The sequence below is a fragment of the Amphibalanus amphitrite genome, unplaced genomic scaffold, assembly GCF_019059575.1.
Source record: "Amphibalanus amphitrite isolate SeventyFive unplaced genomic scaffold, NRLGWU_Aamphi_draft 001131F_arrow, whole genome shotgun sequence".
NCBI lineage: Eukaryota > Metazoa > Arthropoda > Thecostraca > Balanomorpha > Balanidae > Amphibalanus > Amphibalanus amphitrite.
Window position 1 is genome coordinate 48,072 of NW_024882625.1, and position 21,665 is coordinate 69,736.

Consider the following 21,665-nt stretch of genomic DNA (forward strand, 5'->3'; position numbering starts at 1 on the left):
AAGTGCAGGCTGCAGATTTCCGGCCCATGCAGAGTTTTCATTTCTTTGGCAATTCCTTAACTCCACTTGGAGCTCACAACCTTCTATTACCACACCATCACATCACAAAATATAATGTGAAAGTCCTTATACACTTTGCTTACACTGCACAAGACACACATCCACAGCACAGTACAGCAACTGAAGCGAGCTGTTCACTGTTACAATTATCTTTCAAATTCAACTGACACCGCCAGCTGGTTACCACGCAACGCGCTAGCAAATGGCGTCAGCTTGTCCCACGAATGGCGGTTGCTATGGAAACCAGCTGACGAAACTTTACCAGAACCCATTTTCGAACAGGAGTTTTGTTAAGGCGCCCCAAGAATTTGTGCGCCGTTTTTCGAAACATGCCCACCACTTTCGCAGTTTTTCATCCTACATTTTACCTACACGGTGTCTCATGAGACACAATGTTAATCCAATGGGAACTGTCTCGTGGGTGTCTCATGGAGGAGATTTGTAGGAACTGTTTTTGAAGACACGTAAAGAAATGTAATGACCAAATGCCGTTGACAGCTGATTGTACCGACCAATTGCTACCAGTTAGCTGTTTTTATAGTCATTTTTGTACAGAAAACACAAACTGAAATCTGTCTCGCGGCTACCCTCTTCGGCTCTTTCCTGTCTCCTACATTGTAGGCAAGTAGGAAGGTTTGTGCACCTCTGGTTCGATGCTTCACCTTTGCATTGTTGACCTTGCGTGACGTCATTTATGACGTCAATAGGATCATGAGAGTTTTTCGCCAGTAACGCCCGATCAAATTGAGCTAGCGAGTCGGGAAAGCCACCAGTGGACTCAAAAACACCTGCAGTATCGAATGCCATGCGATAGGACCTCATTCGACCAGTTTCGTGGGCTGGGAAGCTCTGCCCTGACCTTGACTCGAGGTCAACACCTTACGTTGACCTCACCCGAGCAAAAAGTGTACCATTTGACGCGCCTGAGCGAGACAAACACGACTATGCTAAAATCGCGGCGCTGCGACCGTTTTTTTTTTTTGCGAAGCTATCTATATCGAAACTGAGCCCTTGTTCCGTTACGAGTTGCTGCGTCTCGTAACGGCGCACGCGCTCGTGCTCGTTTTTTCCACGACACTCTAGCTCCATCAGGGGCATATGTAGATGATATGTAGATCCAGCGCGTATGTAGAAAAGCAATAGGTTCGGCGAGGGTTAACCTTCGCCCCAGTGGGGGGGGGGGGGGGGCATATGTTACCGCCCTGTCGCGTTTTTTGCGTGTAAATAAAAAACTGCGGCGCGTAGCGCCGCGCCGCTTGGGGTAGCTTTTGGTACATCAATTTTTGACAATGTGTGAAATTTTAGGTCAGGTCACCAGGTCAAGTTAACTGACCAAGCCTAAAAAAGTTTGCAATCATGTCCAGCCTGCGGTGTTTGTCAGAAAGGTTTTAAACTTGGTGGATTGCATGATGTTATGGGCGCCTACAATTTGTATATCTCGGATTTTTTATATCCGTGACCTAAGGTCAGGTCAGTGGCGTGACCTTTCCATTACAAGTCAATGGAGAAAAATGAAAATGCCTCTAGATCCGTGTGTACGCATAGGAACAGTCCAAATATTTCAGAATCACAATGATTTGGACCACCCGTGATGACCAAGGTGTCATTTTTGCTGATAGCCTCTAGAAAGGTCATCCGAGGTCATTTGAGGCAACAAACAGATTTTTGCCAATAACTCGCGATTGGAAAGAGATAGAATGCTGGGGATGGTCTCATTGTGTTTGTCTTGCCGAGACGCATCGAGTGATATGCAACATGACCTTTTCCGGTCAGGTCATGACCTTGACCTGAGGTCAAATTTTCAAGTTGACCTTTCAAGGTCAAATTATAATTCATTCGACGCGTCTCGGCGAGAGGAACACCATTCTGGTAATAGAAATGTCGTGGCTTTTTGTTGTCGAAAGTTATTGTCGAAAAACACATTTCGTAAAAACAGCTATTTTTGGAGTTTTTGCCCTCTGGAGGCTAAACCCGTGACCTGAGGTCAATTTTGATAATGACCTTTTCAAAAGAAGAGTTCAAGAGCTATCGATTGCTTTTCCATGCGTTTTTCTAGCTACCGTAGTTCCTGAGATAACGGCATGTTTTCTGAAAAATATTATGACCATTGGCAAATGTTGACCTTTGATGACCTCTGGTGACCCCAATATTGCTCTAAGATGAAAAATGACCGAAATACTTTCAAACGTACGCATTGAGAGCTATCGACTGCTTTTACAGCGTCTTTCTAGCCCTCTTAGTTTTTTAGTTAGAGGTGGGTGGTAACATATGCCACCACCCCCCCCCCCCCCCCCACCCCCCACTAGGGCGAAGTTGGCTGAGACCGCCACTGGGGCGCGGGTTAAAGTCAGGGCACTTTTCACGAAAGGTGAAGCACCAGGACACAACGCAAAACGCAGTAAAAATGATGCCATTACACTTTTTAGGGACTTACGGACAAATGCCAATGTTCTGGCTGCTTCCTAGACTTAAACTCAATTTAAGAACTATTGTCGGTTGTGAACAAATGCTTTAACCAACAGGAGGTAGCTAAACTAGCTTGAGCAGGCTCGAGCGACGTCCGAAAAAAGCATGGAGAGAAATTTTAGTGGACACGTTGTGCAGCTTCGTCACAAGCCGTTGCTACCTGTTTAGAAATGCGCCTAGCTTCGCAATGATTATGCTGGTTGTTGAATAAAATACTAAAGAATGTGTTAAAACCAAGCGATTGTGATGCTGTAAAACTTTTGAGGCACCGTGGGAAACGATTTTTACCTAACTTGAAACTGCCTGCGATTTTTAAACGGCAAATGGGAATATGCGTGATAAGAAATCGGAATATGTGTCCACCAAGTGCAATTGATGACTCACTGGCTGGCTACATTTTATCATCCTAGGCTTCGTAAAATGGCCTATACCTAATTTTGATCGTAATCCAAACTCCTTTTCATGATAACCATTATCGCAACCGTAATATGATAATTTCGGGGAATCGGAGCATTTTATGTTGATCACTGGTACTTACATACCATCAACGCAACAACTGCTGGTGCATATACGCTTTTTGTGAATACCTCGATGGCACACTGTATCAGAATATTTTTTCTCTGGCTGGAATTTTCGACAACTTTACATAGTTCAATGTACCCAGAGGTCAGGTCACCAGGTCACAATCCGTGACCTCACCTCAGAAAAACGCAAATGTTTCTAGTCTGCTACACCGACTGAATGATTGTCTTAAAATTCTTAAGAATTACTTGGAGTCCGACATTTAATTATTTGGTTTTCTGTATCGGCGACCCTGGGTCAGGTCCGTTTTGCCACCTTTTCATTGAAAATGGAAATGAAATGACTGAGCTTCTTTTCTTGCCGTGCAGCGCCATCTAAAGCTGTTTTATGATTTTATCTGGAGGAGAGAGGCTTCCTAGAAGCGTAGGCGGCGGAACGGGGAGGGGACCGGGGCACCGTGCCCCCCTTTGATTTTGGCATTTTAACATTAGCCCTATTGGGCGTTGCATGGAAAGAATGAGACCAAAAGTCGGCAGTGCCCCCCCCCCCCCCCCCTTAATTGAAGGTGTTCCGCCGCCACTGCCTAGAAGGTCAAATCGTGAAGTGAGGCACATCGACCAATCGAATCTTGATCATCTCTCATGACCTATGGGCTGTTAGCTGTCCCTCTTCCTATACATCACACCGTTCGTGGAAGCTGACGCGTCACCGGCAGCGGGGTGGAGTCGGGCGTTGCGACGCCGTCTGATTGGCGGACGCGCCAGTGGCCACGCCCCCACCCACCACGCCCGGTGTGAGCCCAGCGACCACTGGCAGGGGCAGATTCGGCGACGGCCCGCGACCGGCAGGTCAGTACCTCTCCTCCGCTGACTCCTCGCTGTCGTTCGTGCTGACAAAACGTAGCGCCTCGCGAAATGGAACTATAGAGTATTGCTTAGCATACGAGGAATGCCCTAATTTGAATGTCTTCAGTCAATTGCTATGTGGTCAGCTCAACACAATGAATTTACATTATCAGGTGACGTGTGTTCATCGGTCATTTGTAATAAATAAATAAAAATGTTGCAGACTTTTCACGGCCTATAGTGACCCTAGGAGTATTAGGTGGAGTCACCGGCCACGGATGCAATTTTTAAATCCTGTATCTAAAAAAATCGTAATTACCAAAACAAGATGCATGTGTCCATGGATTGATGAAAAAAAACCCTTTTGACCATTTAACCCTCGCCCGCACATGGGGGGGGGGTTGCCACCCCCCCCAGGTATCTGCTCTGCACTCAACATTTTTAGAGCTAGAAGGCTGATTTTTCGTATAGCTGCTCCTCTATCCTTTCTTGATGTCCCCTGAAAATTTCAAGTTTCTGTGGTTTTTGGTTTCGGAGATATGACCTTGTTTTTCAGGTCATGTCATGACCCAAATGGCCAATTCTCAACATCTTGCGTTGGCTATGGGCCTTGTGAGCTTTTGACACCTTGATTTCGGCCTTTTTTGCCAGTCTTACCTCCCACCTATCATGGAACATGTTGTTCGACGATGTACAGATGTCAAGGTCAAGGTCAAGGTCAACCTAGGTCATCTAAGATAATTGCGTTTTAGGCAAGCGGAATTTACTTTTTGTGAAGTTTTTTGACTGCATTTTTGGTAAAAGCTTCTCAGATCATCATTTCATGTAATATGGACACACAAACAATCGGTGCACACATCAGTATACACACAGACACACACAGACATACAAACACATATAATTGACCTTGACCTAACTTGACCTGAAATGACCTCAGCAGCAAAAACCTGGTCGGGTAGTGTGACAAAGAGGTTCTAGCTGGCTTGGCACCAGAAAACAACATCGTCATCGGTATATGATAAGCAGCGCACTTGATATCCAATGGTGACCCAAAACAGCAACATTTTTTAGTTTGACCTGACCTGGAAGGTCAATGACTGACCTGAGAAGGTAAAACTGGGTATCATTGGATTCGTCTCTTCCCAAAGAACAGAGGTGGGCATCGCTACCGAAATTTGGAAACCGCTACCGCTACCTTCCGCAACCTAAGGTACCCAAAGCGCAATCGCAACTCCGAAACTATTTTGCAGATCGTAAAACCGCAACTCGCAACTCCGCAACTCCGCAACTCCGCTACCAACCTCTATTAGGTTCCTACGTTTTATCAGTTTTAGTCCTGAAGTGCAGTGTTATGTCTGACAGGTAGTACCTTTGGTTGACCTCTGTTGGTGACCTGACTGTTGGTGACCTCTGATGACGTCACGTGACCTATAATGCTCAATGCGCAAGTCATTGCGACACCAGTCGACGTAAATGACCTGCCAGTGCTACTCTTTGCATGTTTTAGTTGTTTGGGATCATTTTGCCGCAAATCCGGACGAGTTGTATTTTCTCCCATTGACTTATAAAATACACTTTGTACCTATATCTTGTTACCCTTGTCACATGCAGACAGTCTCAAAGTGATATCGGTCAATAGGTGTATCTATATTGCTATATTGCCCTGTATTGCTAGGGCGGGTGTTTAAATTTTTTTCGGAGGTTGGGTCCCTTGACTTGACCTGGTGACCTGACCTGAGGTGACCTGGGTCTGACATGTTGATACAATGTGTGGAAAGGATGTGTTAATAGCAGTGTCGAAAACAGCCGCGCTGCCGCCGCCTTTTTTTATATATTTGCGGAAAACCATACGGAGGGGTGTCCAAACACCCCCCCCCCCGCCCCCGGCCCCATGCTGGCGACCATAAAATTTGACTTAACCCTCGCTGTGTGCGGTGTTTTACAGCGTCTAACGTGTACGTCGGTTGGACCCCCTCCCCCCCTGCCGTTCGGCCCCTGATCGAGCTAGAGCTTCGCGGGAAAAAAAACGAGCGTGTTGCCCGTGACGAGAGGAAGCCGATGATACCCAATTTTAAGGTCATAGGTCATTGGTTGACCTTCCAGGCCAGGTCAATGACCCAAAAGTCGGGAAAATCGGACCTGCTAGAACTTCGTAAAGTGAAGCTTTTATGCTTTTTTGGGGGGGCGCTGATAACAAATTTCATGTTGGTTTTGATCAAAGATGACGTCTTCATGCATTTGGGCCTGGTCGGGTCAGGTCAGGTCAGGTCAACCAGTAGGCGTCCTACCGCCTATCCAGTGTCAACCACCACTGAAAGCCTCGTAACATGTTACTAAGGCACTAAAACTACTTCGTAAATGTTCAAACGGTCATTAAATTCGAAATCAGCTTCAAAAACTAGCCTGGAAACACGTGCAGTGTGCAGTGGAGTGCAAAGAGTACAGTGGCGCCCCCACCAGCGGTGGCGGCCCCGGTAGCGGTTGCGCTTTAGAATTTTTCGCTTCCGCAACTCGCAACTCCGCAACTTTTTTGGGCTCGGTAGCCGATCCGTAACTCCGCTACCAAGAGGGTAGTCCGCAAGTTGCGGAGTTGCGGAGTTGCGGACTTAAGTTGCGCAATGCCCAGCTCTGCCAAAGAATCTTTTTGGTCTTTACCGCTAAGCTCTATCTCCAACAGGAACGAAATGGCGCGGGGGGGTGGCAACCACCCCCCCCCCCACACACTCAAAACTTTTTTACTACCTCCTGGAGAGTTCATTTTCATCAAACCCGCAAGATAATAGTATATTGAAAGAGTAACTCGCTGCTACCATTATGTGCATAGTAACGGTACGTGGTTAATATGAACTTATTCGCCAGCGAAGAGTATTATTACCATGTAAATATCAATATTACTCTCGCGATCCAGAACATCACGAAAACTCTTTCCTCCTGGGTATCGTGACTCGGGTACAGATAGTCGTTTCATGCGTGGATCTTGTTTACCCTCGTGAAGATGATATTTGAAATGGAAACAATCAGCCAATCAGAAACGAGATCGGCCGTTTGCGGTTTGAAGGCCGCGCGCATCTGTCAGTTTTCGGCCGTTGGTCTCCGAGAGCGGATGTGAGCAGTGTCGGTGCCGCGCGGCGTGGCCGTTGGTGATTGTGCTTGTGTGTTGTTCATCGCCTATAGAGCCTCTGTGGACATTTTATTGTAAGTACCGATGTGCTAGAGCATTGCGTGCCGTTGAGTGGTGCTAATTTGACCTGGTTAACAGGACCCCGTGCACGGCCACGTGGCCTAGTGTTGTGAGTACGTACATTAATTTTGTTGTGATGCTACAAGTTTATGCATTTTGTTGGTGACTTTGAAAAAGCCTTGCACTGTAGTGATCCAGTCTCATTATCTCACGCAGACGGGCGACCACCCAGGAACGCCGTCGCTCACTTCAAATATTGTGCGCTCTGCCTAATCCAATATGAGGGCGCTGAATCGCCTGAATGTCTTGTATTCATATTCAAATTGCATTCAAGTTGTATCGTGGTGTTTATTTACCGCTTGTGCATTGCTGAACGCTTTGTATAAATTTGTGTGAATAAGTGAAGAGTCTCACAATGTTCATGGTTGGTGTGCCCCTCGTATTGTTTGTACGGAAGCCAAATATACCTACATTGTTGCTCTTGAAACATTTTTTTTTAGTTGGTGAGCTCCGGTTAACAGAAGCTTCGTGAAGCTTCTGAAGGAAGCGTCTGTGGGTCTGTTACCATCCTCTGGGGGGTTTACACTAAAGGAAAGAGTAAACATTACCATGTGACAAAGGGTAGGCCATAAGAATATACTCTCTGTAGGAGGGTAAAGCACAGAGTAGATGATGCGTTACTCCCTAAAAAAGGGTTCCGTTAAAGATTTACCCTTTCAAAGAGTGTAACCCAAAAAATGTTACACTCTAGACAAGAGTAAATCAAAAGAGTTTACCATTCAGAAGATGGTAAAAAACGTCTGTGTGTCATGTTACCCCTCCCTGGCGAGTTTAGTCTTCATGAAAGAGTAAAATTTACCATCTGGAAGGTGGTAAAAAACGTCTGTGTGTCAAGCTACCATGCTATGGCGGGTTTACCCTTCAGAAAATGGTAAAAAAGTTTTCAGTGCATGTGCGTTCTAGGATGGGAAAATGGCATGTGCGGGCGAGGGTTAATCCTAAGGGGGCCAAACTGAATTGCTCCTAGGCCAAACATGGTGGCGTGTTAGCTAACGACCTTCAACGGAGCTAGCGAATGTTCTGATTTTATTAGCTCACGAACAAATTATGTACCGAGACAATTTGTCACTCAAAATCGCAGCAAAAAATGCCTGTAATGGCCTTTCACGACCTGATAGTTGACTTGCACTAAAATGACATAAGCAGTTCAAGATCTTGACGCTCCTTCGAACACCGCTTACCGTTTGTCGCTGCTTTGCCAAGGAACTGAGTTAGAGGTGGGGCGTAAAAACGTCCCCCAATTGTCTCGAGACTCGATATCAGTCACAACACAACTGGACCGCATCACCCTGGCGTGAGTGTTAAAATTTTGAGGTCACTTGGCCGAACTGACCTCAGATGACCTTTACCTTAACATAGTCTTAGGAATGTTTATATCGGTGACCAAAGCCAGGTCAATCTTGCGACCTTTCCATTATTACGAGCGAGCGAGCGCAGCGAGCGTAGCGAAGTCTTTTCAATATAACTGAAAAATATCAGTATGAGCGGCCCGGCCCGGCCCGGCCTGTAAAACTTTTGAGAGGCTTATATCTCAGCAACCGCTGGACCGATTGGCCTGCGGTCTTTTTTGCTGGGTAGCCCCATCCCTTCTACCCCGTAATTGACTACTTTTGATACATCTCAGTGACCGTCGTGGCACGTGCCACGTGAAAAGTCAAGGGTGTTCAAGCAGTTTTGCAAAAGTAATGATTTTGAGAGGCCCATATCTCAGCAGCGGATTGAGCGATTGTCTTGCGGTAATTTTTATAGGGTAGCTGCATCCCTTCTACCAAAGGTCGGACACTCTTGATCTATGTGAGTGAAGTGGCGATACAGTAACCAATGAGGTTTATCCGAGGTGCTGTTATTGCTAGTTGAAAAACTATGTGAGTGACCCCCACTGCACGTGCAAAATACAAAAAGAAGAGGTGCCAAATTTGTTCCCATTTCAGTAACTCGGTAATTAATGGGGCGATTTCGCTGAAACTTGGCATACAGGTAGGCACCCACCAGGCAATGCATTCCCATATGTTGCGGTTAGGGTGCTACTGCACGTGCGCACGTGCAGGGGGCGTTTCCAGATCTCGAGAACGGCTGGGCCGATTGCGCTCAAATTTGGTACACGGTTGGGGACCGGTTAGTAGGGTGCCGTGCAAAAGTCAATTTGGACCCCGTTTGCACGTGCGCACGTGCAGAATGCCGCCTCCAGATCTCAGGAACGGCTGAGCCGATTGCTTTCAAATTTGGCACACCGCTAGCGACCGGTTAGAAGGGTGCTTTGCACAAGCCCGTTAGAAGTACCCTCTCGCCCTTCCGCACGTGCAGGGCTCACTATCTCGCTCGCTCGTTCTTCGCCCAAAAGGCATTTTACTGGTAAGTTAACAGGAGAATATTGAAATGCGTTCTCTCCGACGAAAGCTGCAATGTCGAATTTTCACCGTTTACAGTCATTTCAAGAGATGCGTTGTAAAATCGAGTAAAATGCATTTCATTGAAAATCATCGATGAGTAAATGTTCGTCAAACACATATTTTACTATTTGAGGTCACTGATACCAGGTCAGGTCACAGAAGTCAGGTCACTGAGGGTCACAATATGAAAATATCATGTGATGCATGTTTTATGATCCATTTTATATGCCAAATACGATTATGTGGGTCAGGCAGCCTTTGGGGTCAGTTTATATTATGTTCCGGTCAAGGTCAGGTCAAGGTCAGGTCAAGGTCAGGTCAAGGTCAGGTCAAGGTCAGGTCAAGGCCAGTGACGCAGCCAGGATTTCGTTTCGGGGGTCATCCGTCAAGGTCAGGTCAAATTAGGTCAAATTTCAAAGTTGATATTTTTGCATAAAGTGGGTATCGATTCGATGCAGATCGTCACGGAGAGTTCAATGGTGGCTTTTGTTTTGCGTTACGTGGTCTAGAATTGCTAAAAATTGAGTTCAAAAACATATGATGTCATCAATTTTGAACAGTTTTTTCGATATAACTTGGCCAAAAAAGGAGCTATCGATCTAAAATTTGGTATGTATATAGAAAAGCGCAGGGACTATCACAGTATTCCTTTTTTCGAAATTCGGGGAAAATGGGATTTTTTGCGTTTTTCTAAAAAAATGATTTTTTGGGGGCCAAAATCCCAAAATTTCGAAAACCCAAGATAGCAGGTTCGCAGCGCCGTCTTTTTTCTACATAACCATATAAAGAACTTTGAAATTGCTTGGTAACTGTAGCTTTTGTAAGCGTTTCAAGATTTCATGTTTTTTGCTCATTTTTGCTAGAACATGACCTCAGTTTGACCTCAATAACTCCTTACCTAAGGTGACATAAGACTTAAAATTTTTGTGTGAAAGTGTCAAATTGATGCCCGGGAAGGTACTGAAAATTTGGCTGGCGTTTCTTCCTATTCAGAAAAACCACAGGGGGGCCAAATTGCCCCCGCCCCCAGCGGGGCGAGGGTTAATATGCAGCATAACCTTGCCAATATGCAGTGTAACCTTCCAGTCAGCATAGCCTTGTTACCTCAGGCCAAATTTTGCAAGTTGTCACTTTAAGGCCAGACTAGCGTTCATTAAAAGCGTCTTTACAACAGGAACGCGATGCCATTTAGATTAAAGTAGTGAAAGTTTCGACTCAAAAGTTATTGCAGAATAAAAAAAAAACGTAACAGGCTAAGTTGACAGTTTTCCCCTCTGGATGCTAAACCGTTGACGTTAGTAAAATCTTAGGACCCCAGGAAGACATTTACTCTCACACTTATAGGGGGCCGAACGGATACCCCTCGGTTTTTCGCGAATAACTCGCGCAAAAGAACGGCCAATCGCAACGAAACTTCCAATAACCTCGTGTTGATTGATTTTACTCCTTACCCTGAATATTTCATGACCCTTACCCAAATGACCTTTGACCTTTGACCTGTTTCTTGAGACCATGTTTTGCCGGAATCGTAATCGGAGTATGTCGGCTCAGCTTCGAGCTTCGCGGAAAAAAAAGACGAGCGTGCTGCCGCAACACGAGGTAAGGCAGATGATACCCAATTTAAAGGTCTTAACCTTCGCCCCAGTGGGGGGGGGGGGGCATATGTGGGTGCGTATTATTTAGGCCAGGGTTCATAATGTCCAGGGCACAATGTGTCCAGTGCTCGAATTGGCCAGTGCCTTGAATTGGCCAGTGTTCACATTGTCCAGGGATTACATGGTCCAAAAGTGGCCAACTGGCTGCAGATAGGGTAAATTCAAAGAGGCCAGGGTTCATAATGTCCAGGGCACGATGTGTCCAGTGTTCAAAATGGCCAGGGTTCATAATGTCCAGGGCACGATGTGTCCAGTGTTCGAAATGGCCAGGGTTCATAATGTCCAGGGCACGATGTGTCCAGTGTTCAAAATGGCCCGTGCCTTGAATGGGCCAGAGTTCATAGTGTCCAGGGATTACATAGTCAACCCAACCCAACCAAACCTAACCTAACCTAACCTAACCTAACCTAACCTAACCTAACCTAACCTAACCTAACCTAACCTAACCTAACCTAACCTAACCTAAGGTAATGATGTTTGCCTTCCAGGGATAAGGAAAAAGTTTCTCGCATGAATAGATTGCAAGCAATAGTAAATCAAATATTTTTAGGTTAACCCTCGCGGGCCCGGGGGGGGGGCGTTTTTCGCCCCCCCTGGCGAATATTTGCGATAACTCCCGAACGCTTAGGGATAGGAAGGCGAAACTTTCAGTACCTTTTCTCCCATCAATTTGACATCTTCTGAAGTAAAAAATTTGGACCTAGCCCCCTTGATGACGTCACAAGGTCCATTTTTCTAGACCCCTGCACGGCAAACTTCGGCGTCACAGACGCAAACTTCAAATAGCTGCTAAAAATAGAGTTTTAGAGATAAAGACAAATTACGAGCACGGCTGTGTAGCGTTTGACCTAGAGAAAAATAGAAAAATAGTTTTGGTGACCTGAGGTCAGAGGTCAGGTCAACGACCCCGAAATGTGGTTTTAGTTTTTCGCAAATAACTTCGACAAAAATGGTCCTAGAGCTACGGCAGTGGTACCATCGCATTCGCCTTGTCAAGCCGCGTCGAATGATATATATTTTGTTCGGAAAAGGTCAAGTTTCATGTTGACCTCATGTGACCTCGAATGACCTCTGGTTGACCTTGACACATGAAAGGTCGTTTATGATGGATTTGTACCCGCTGATCACGAATCTGGCATCTATTTTCCTCTAAGCCTTCATTTAGAGCTTCCGGATGGCAAAATTGTCTTATTTATTATTACTAACTTAATAAGTGAAATAGCCTCTAGCAGGGATACTCTTCTGTGACCTTGACCTTTGAGCAGCCTTGTATCGTAAGATGAACCACAAATAGGGAACTGATAAGCCTCAAAACATTTCAAAACATCTTGGAAGTTAGCACGCAAGATGTGCGAAAAAGTGCCAAGTTTGAGGTCAATTTTGAGCGTGACCTTGACCTTGACCTTTGATTTAGAGCACATTTTCAGAATCCTCAGATTCTCTTCTTTCGTTTGACACCCAATTTTGCCGGTTTGATGCAGCCTGCCGTCCTCTAGAAGGCTTACTTTGAGATCACTACACATGTGCCGGTTTTGGCCTTTGACCTTGACCTCTGACCTTGAAAATTGACCTGAGGTCAAAAATTTTAGGTGCATTAGAATCGTCTCGTAAGGACCTTTCGTTTGGTATCACTTTTGTTTCCGTAGCTCTCTTATTTACGGAGTTAGACAGGGGGGGCGAAAAACGCCCCCCCCCCCGGGCTGCGGTGGTTGGGATTACCCCCCGGGCCCGGCCGGGTTAAGTGGTTATGCATCAGGCTTCAGGCCTTCGGCCTGAAGCCAGATACATAACCACTTAACCTAAAAATATTTGATTTACTATTGCCTGTATTCTCTCCTAAGGCATTGCCTTCGGCACTGCACTGCTTTGCATTGAGCTGATTCCGTGTTTTTTACATAATGACGTCACTTTCAGTGACTATGTAATCCCTGGACATTATGAACTCTGGCCCATTCAAGGCACTGGCCATTTTGAACACTGGACACATCGTGCCCTGGACATTATGAACCCTGGCCATTTCGAATACTGGACACATCGTGCCCTGGACATTATGAACCCTGGCCATTTTGAACACTGGACACATCGTGCCCTGGACATTATGAACCCTGGCCTCTTTGAATATACCCTATCTGCAGCCAGTTGGCCACATTTGGACCATGCAATCCCTGGACATTATGAACTCTGGCCCATTCAAGGCACTGGCCATTTTGACACTGGGCATAGCGTACCCTGGACATTATGAACCCTGGCCAGAATGAATGCTCCCCGGCATATGTTACCACCCTGTCGCGTTTTTTGCGTGTAAATAAAAAACCGCGGCGCGTAGCGCCGCGGCGCTTGGAGTAGCTTTTTGTACATCAATTTTGGACAATGTGTGAAATTTTTGACCCCAGGTCATGTCAGGTCAGGTCACCAGGTCAAGTTAACTGACCAAGCCTAAAAAAAGTTTGCAATCATGTCCAGCCTGCAGTGTCTGTCAAAAAGGTTTCAAACTTGGTGGATTGCATGATGTTATGGACGCCTACAATTTGTATATCTCGGATTTTTTATATCCGTGACCTAAGGTCAGGTCAGTGTCGTGACCTTACCATTATAAGGCAATGGAGAAAAATGAAAATGCCTCTAGATCCGTGTGTACGCATAGGAACAGTCCAAATATTTCAGAATCACAATGATTTGGACCACCCGTGATGACCAAGGTGTCATTTTTGCTGATAGCCTCTAGAAAGGTCATCCGAGGTCATTTGAGGCTACAAACAGATTTTTGCCAATAACTCTCGATTGGAAAGAGATAGAACGCTGGGGATGGCCTCATTGTGTTTGTCTTGCCGAGACGCATCGACTGATATGCAACATGACCTTTTCCGGTAAGGTCATGACCTTGACCTGAGGTCAAATTTTCAAGTTGACCTTTCAAGGTCAAATTATAGTTCATTCGACGCGTCTCGGCGAGAGGAACACGATTCTGGCAATAGAAATGTCGTGGCTTTTTTTAAGTCGAAAGTTATTGTCGAAAAACACTTTTCGTAAAAACAGCCATTTTTGGAGATTTTGCCCTCTGGAGGCTAAACCATTGACCTGAGGTCAATTTTGATAATGACCTTTTCATAAGAAGAGTTTAAAAGCTATCGATTTCTTTTCCATTCGTTTTTCTAGCTATCATAGTTCCTAAGATATATGCATGTTTTCTGAGAAATATAATGACATTAGGCAAATTTTGACCTTTGATGACCTCCAGTGAACCCAATATTGTTCTAAGATGAAAATGACCTAAGTACTTTCAAACGTACGCATTGAGAGCTATCGACTGTTTTTTACCGCGTCTTCCTAGCCCTCTTAGTTTTTGAGTTAGAGGTGGGTGGTAACATATGCCCCCCCCCCCCCCCACTAGGGCGAAGTTGACTGAGACCGCCACTGGGGCGCGGGTTAAATCTAGTTAACCTTCCAGGTCAAGCCAATAACTAAAAAGTCGGAAAAATCGGGATCTGCTAAAACTTCTTAAAATGAGGCTGTAACAAGGTTTTTGGACCACTGATTTCAAACTTCACGTACCTAAATTCTAATAAAAAAGATTTCTTCATTTGGAGTAGGTCAGGTGATGTCAGATCATTCAGTAGTTGCGTCCCGCCGGCTATTCATAGTATAGGTACAAGTGCAAACCACCACTGGCAGCTTGGCAACATGTTGTTTAAGCACGAGGACTCCTACCGAAACATTCAAATAAGTGCTAAAATCGGAATCTGCTCCAAAACTTTTACTAAAAAGTCGTTAAAAAGTCGTAACACTTTACAAGGTAGCCCAAAACCAACAAATGTCTATGACCTTGATATGACCTTCAAGTGGCCTTGGCACCTGCGATGATGCACGGGACAAACATCGTTGTACATGCTGGCACGTTTCTTATCACAAAAAAAAAACTGGAAACGCACGGATAATGTGCGCTGGCATAAACCGAATCGCAATGCCAGCATGACATTATCTCAAGAAACAGGTCCCAGGTCGGAGTTAATTGGGGTTAGAGTCGTGAAATCTTTAACCCGCGCATGACTCAGACTGGGGTATTTTCAATAACGCGACTGACAAAAGGTCAAATTTTGAAAATGAAATTCTACAGCAAACAAGGTGCCTATCAGATGCAGTTTGAGCTCAGGAACATGATTGTGCCTTTTATATTGTTGTGCAATGACAAAAACGCACTGAAAAATGGTTTCGAACAATATATAATTGTAAAATTTTGACAATCGTGCAAATAACTTGGCTATTTTTGAAGCTATTGGGCTAAAAGTAGCTCATCAGAGTGTGTTCTATCATATTTTTCTCCGGTTTTTGCGAAAAATAAAAAACTTTTTGAAAAAAAAAATAAAAAGTATAGTTTTCAAATTGTCAATACATATTTTTCAAAAATTTCAACATTTCGAAAATTCGAGAGAGCAGTTTGATAGCTACGTGTATTTGTAGTCCACTTACGCAAAGAAATTAGATCTAGCATTAAAACTAAGCTCTGGAGAGCGTTTGCCGTAATTCAATATTTTGCATCAAAATCGGCCGACATGACGTCACTCTGACGTCATTTCCGGCCAAACTATGGTAGCTAGAAAGTTGAAAGTTATACACAAGGTGTCAAGTTAATGCCGCTGTAGGTTACGCAAGTTTCGTGTTGATCCGTCGAACGGTTCAGAAGATATTGCCGAAAAACGGGACGGGGTTCTGCAGAGCCCCCCCCCCCAGTCATGCGTGGGTTAAGACATGTTTAGATTAACTCGATAATCCTGGAAGTTTCCTTTTCACTTCTTCACTTTTTCCTTTTCCCGAATTATTCGCGAAAAACCGAGGGGGCATCCGACCCCCTGTAAATGCGAGGACGGATAGTTTGCTGACTTAGTGTGATAAAAATATGTTTGTTGTCAAAAGATTCGGCGTGAATCCAGTCCGATTCGTCAATTCTTGGGGTCGTGAATTGAACCGTGATTTCTCAATTGTTCAGCTGAAGGAAATTCTGTGAATCGGAGCCTTATTCAATTGTGGCGCAGCAGCCACTTCAACGCTATCAGATGCGGATCAGTGAGCACTGCGCTAACTTCCCTAACTGAATTGGTTAGTTAGCCGAAACACGGCAGTGGTTTCTTGTTATAGCGAAAATCCCAAACCAAAAGGTGACAACTGACAATAAAAGACTGGAGTAAGGAAAGTGAGGTATGGATTGGTGACAAGCATATCCGAACCGAAGTATTCCTATATTTTGTCATCGACCTCTAAATAGCCGAGACTGCGGTACACAGAGATCGGAGCCTCAGACGGGTCTATATAATTTGTAGTTACTGCGACGTAACGTACGAATCAATCAGTTAACCCACGTTAGATATTCAGCTATCCTACACTCTTGAAGGCTTCTGATGTAAACATGTATGCACAAATAAATGTAGGAAACTGCACACACATCATTTTAACTCGTAACCGGTGACCTCTCTCTGCAGCGGCGATGTTTGCAGCGGCCGGCGGAGCGCACTGTGCCGGCGCCGCCCCTCGCTGACGGCCCTGCTGTCGGTGATGGCAGCCGGGGCCGGCGCAGGGGCGCGGCTGGTGCCGCGACCACCGCTGCCCTGGCCTCGCGACACAGAGGCGGCGCCGCCCGCCCGCCTCTCGGCCGCCGGCGTCGACCTGGAGCCCTCGGCCCGCCTCAAGGAGGCGGAGGCGGGCGCCGAGCGCGAGACCTGGGACAAGAAGGTCGAATTCCTGCTGGCCGTCATCGGGTTCGCCGTGGATCTCGGCAATGTGTGGCGATTTCCGTACATCTGCTACAAAAACGGCGGCGGTCAGTAGGCGCGGGAGGGAGTAGGCTGATCTGTCAGAGTTGTTGATGATGATGATGATTTTTTTGTGTGTCAGAGTTGTTGTAAGGGTTGAATAGGAATTATCGATTAGGTAGTGAAACGACATTGAACGAAAAGGTTCATTAACCTGCGTCCCGTTGGGCTCTGCCGAGCAACGCGCCCTGTTGGGGGGGGGGGGCAATTTGCCCCCCCCCCTAAGATCTCGAGAACCACGCAACCTAGCGACAAGCGGCAAACGGTGTTGGATAGCCCTATCAGGAAACTACCTTGTGACCCAATTTTATTGACCAAGGTCAAACCGATGACGTCACAGGTCAGGTCAAATGTCTAATTTTCACCGTTTACAGGCATTTCAAGAAATGCGTTGTAACATCGAGTAAAATGCATTTGATTGAAAATCATCGATGGTGAAATGTTCTTCAAACACATATTTTGCTATTTGAGGTCACTGATACCAGGTCAGGTCACAGAGGTCAGGTCACTGAGGGTCAAAATGTGAAAGTATCATGTGATGCATTATTATGGTCTATTTTATATGTCAAATACGATTATGTGGGTCAGGCAGCCTTTGGGGTCAGTTTAGATTATGTTCTGGCGAAGGTCAGGTCAAGGTCAGGTCAAGGTCAGGTCAAAGTAGGTCAAATTTCAAAGTTGATATTTTTGCATAAAATGGGTATTGATTCGATGCAGCTCGTCACGGGGAGTTCAATGGTGGTCTTTGTTTTGCCCTACGTGGTCTAGAATCGCTAAAAAAATGAGCTCAAAAATTTGACGTCATCATTTTTGAACAGTTTCTTCGCTATAACTTGGCCAAAAACGAGATATCGATCTGAAATTTGGTATGTATATAGAAGAGCGCAGGGACTATCACATATATTCCGCTTTTTTTAAATTCGGGAAAGATTTGGATTTTTTTTTAGTTTTTCTTGGGGGCTAAAAACCCAAAATTTTGAAAATCCGAGACTTCAGTTTTGTAGCGCCGCTTTTTGTCTACTAGACCATATAAAGAACTTTGAAATTGCTTGGTAACTGTAGATTTGGTGAGCGTTTCAAGATTGCATGTTTTTTGCTCATTTTTGCTCGAACATGACCTCAGTTTGACCTAAATAACTCCTGACCTAAGGTGACCTAAGACTTGAAATTTTGTGTGAAGGTGTCAAATTGATGCCCGGGAACGTACTGAAAATGTGGCGGCGCTGCGCGCCGCCGTTTTCTTGCTATTCAGGAAAAAACACAGGGGTGGGCAAATTGCCCCCCCCCCCCCAACGGGGCGACGGTTAAAAGTAAACGGATTTCTATGTGAAATTAATGTAGGTATTTGTCAAACGTTAGCTGCGAGAGCCTTAAAGGTAGTGTGCCACCTTTAAAAGATTTCCCATTTTATGTTTCCTAGGATAAGAAGCTTCTGTTTTTACCTAATATCGCAAAGAAAATCAAAAATGGGCCTGGAATAGTGCCTTTTTCGCCTATATGTTTATCGGTTTTTCGATATGTATAACAACTGTAGTGGGCTGACCTGCAAACAGGCGTCGGCAACAATCGCGAATGCGGCGCACATGTGACAATAACCAAAGGTCATTATAGAGTGACGACGTACGGGAATGAGTTATCAGCTGTCTAATCGTAGACAACACAATGTCGAGCCTTAAACTGTAAGCCTGTATTGGTGTTGTTTCTTTTATTTGGCTGTCGAACATTATTTATGGTTTGAAATATGATTTTATGGAAAATAATTGATATGAAAAAGCCGTCTCTTAAGTTATGACCCCATTTCACCACACGCAAGTAGCAGAAATGACAATGATCAGCTGACGCATTTTTCTTGGCCGAAGTCAGAGCGCGCGGCCCGACGCACCACCACCGCACCACAAAGTATGAGCAGAAGCCGCGCCCAAAGCCAGGGCCCCGGTAACGTGAGGTAGCCGAGTTGGGGCAGCGTGCGCTGACCCAAGCCGGGGCCGCAGCTTTGGGCGTGGTCTACCGCATCCCCGCGGGCAGCCCCGGGCTATCACATGACACCGGGAGGACGCGCGGCCCCGGCTTGGGTCAGCGCACGCTGCCCCGACTCGGCTACCTCACGTTACCGGGGCCCTGGCTTTGGGCGCGGTCTACCGCACCACCTAACAGGCGTGTTCGAAACCGCAGGATTCAGATTCAGATTCAGATTCTTTATTTACGACAAATCCATAAAGCATGGGTTTTCATTGCCACTCGTCATCTTGATAAAATAAGAATGGTATAGGCTTATAGGCAGTATTGACAGGCCAAGATCAACTTACTCTACCCACAACCATTTTGCTCTCTCAGGAGATACCGTCGCAAGTAGCGCCTAAAGCCTCTCGCGTCGACACGGAACGGCAGACGATCGTAGTCTCTGACAGCGTCATAGCACAGGCGTCGACGTCCCGCCTCAGTGCGTATCCTGGGCAACGCATGGTGGCCTACAGTACGCGTCTGGTACGTGTGCTCTGCTGTGTGCCCTATCGTGCTCGCAATAGCTTCTGGTCTTCCTGTGGTGACGACAGAATGCACCATACAAATCCGATACAAATCCGCAGGAGATGATGATGAACGGGTTTATCGAAACTTGATTGGATGAGCATATCGGTAATAGCGATTTCAGTGTGTGCATTTATTGTTCATAGTGGTGTGAAATGCGGTTGGGGTACGACCGACAACCCGTCGGGGCGAATTTCGCACTGGGGTACTCAAAATTTGAAGAATTTAAGACGTTTCCATGAGTTTTGAAGGTATGGATAAGTTCTAAAAATCCGGTTCTCCTTATCTGGGCCATTAACTCCATACGGTCCAGGAAAGCTGGCACACTACCTTTAACCCGGCGGCCGCTGGGCCTCCGCGCTACCCGCCGGCCGCTGGGGAGGGGGCATATAGTTGCCCCCCCTTTACTTCTGCGACGATATCGTCGCAACGCAAAGAGATAGAGAAGCGAAACTTTGCACACATCTTCCTGAATACCTAGCCGAGGTTGTATCCAAATTTGGTGTCGGTCTCATTTGAAATGACGTCACAGTGACGTCATAAGTCAAATTATCGATTTGCGACTCTCAGTTTCCTCACGATATATCAGATACTCGTATAGGGACCGAATATAAAGGGCCGATTATTGGTGATTGAAGTGTGCTTAGATGATTTAGGATGACAGCAGGTGCTGTCTAGTTTATTTTCAGTTGAGTTTTATGCTCAGCGACATCAGAAACGGTCCATATCGGAAAACGACAAAACTTTATGACGTCACTGTGACGTCATCTTAAGTGCTAAAACCATTAAACTTTTCTCAAATATTGCATAGTAGGTATTCATTTGAAGCTATGCAAAGTTTCACGTTCGTAGCTCATCAGGTTTCGGAGATATTCCACAAAACGTAAAGGGGGCAACTTTATGCCCCCCCCCCAGCCGCTCGTGGGTTAACCCTCGCCGGCCGAGGGGGGGGGGCGGGTGCCGCCCCCCCCCCATAGGGTTTTTTTCGCGATAGCTCTGAACACGCTGGCGATAGAAAGCTGAAACTTGGCATACCTGACCTTTGATTCAAGCCAGATCTTTTGACACCAACCGCATTTTTGGGTCAGGTCAGGTCACTGACCTATGACGTCATAAGTGAACCTCTGCACGGTCTTCAGATGTCGCAACTTCGCAACGCCCTCACTGCCAGAGGAGATGTCACAGGGAAATGAAACTTGCAGGATCTAGTATCCATTATGAGTCCCATAACTTGTATATCTCGGATTTTTCCTAAAGGTCATATAAGGTCAGGTCATTTTCGTGACCTCACCATTATAAGTCAATGGGGAAAAATGAAAACTGCTATTCTGGCGCCGGGAACGATCTCCAACTATCTCAAGCACACAGAATCGTGATTTAATGCACTCCTTGCAAGGTTAGATGCGTCACTTTTCCAATGTTGACCTTGCGTGACGTCATTTATGACGTCATCAAGGTCATATTAGTTTTTCGTCAATAACTCTTGATCAAATTGAGCTAGCGAGTCGGGAAAGCCACCAATGGACTCAGGAAGGCCTGCTGAATCGAATGATATGCGACATGACCTCTTTCGACCAACTTCGTGACCTTGGGGTGCTGACCTGACCTTGACCTGAGGTCAACACCCCAAGTTGACCTGACCCGGACAAAAAGTATATCATTCGACGCGCCTGGGCAAGGCGAACACGATGCTGCCAAAATCGGCGCTCTGCGGCCGTTTTTTGCGAAGTTATTCACCAAAAACTGAACCGTACCTTGGGGCACTTGACCTGACCTCAGAGGTCACCGGTTGACCTAGGACCTTAAAATCGGGTACTAATCTCTGCGTCTCGTAACGGCGCACACGCTCGTTTTTTCCGCGACGCGCTAGCTTCACCAGGGGCGAAACGGCTAGGGGGGTCGTACCCGACCCCCCCCCCCCCTCGGCCGGCGCGTATGTACACGGAGAAAAATAATTACTCCCCCCGGGAATCACGATCCCCTATTTGGGAATCAACTGACACCCATAGTGTAATCCGATTCTGAAAAACAGTGTCCATACACCGTTTTTTAGTGTAAATTGATCTCGGTCAGAATCACATACCCAAGGGTCATTTGACTCCCAAAATTTTGACTCCCATTTTAGGTGTCGTGTCAAAAGATCCTGCACGGTGTCA

General features: G+C 46.0%; 1 protein-coding gene and 1 pseudogene across 1 annotated transcript in view; both read left to right on the forward strand.

Annotated features, from left to right (window-relative positions):
• The first annotated feature begins 3,687 nt into the window (after positions 1–3,687).
• LOC122370433 (sodium-dependent serotonin transporter-like) overlaps positions 3,688–21,665 on the forward strand; it is a 31,424-nt gene continuing 13,446 nt past the window's right edge. The window contains exons 1-2 of the mRNA XM_043346058.1: positions 3,688–3,896; positions 16,654–16,991. Coding sequence (XP_043201993.1) covers positions 16,727–16,991 — 265 coding nt within the window. The 5' untranslated portion in view covers positions 3,688–3,896; positions 16,654–16,726. The remainder of the gene's footprint in view (positions 3,897–16,653; positions 16,992–21,665) is intronic.
• LOC122370439 lies at positions 8,927–9,094 on the forward strand (annotated as a pseudogene).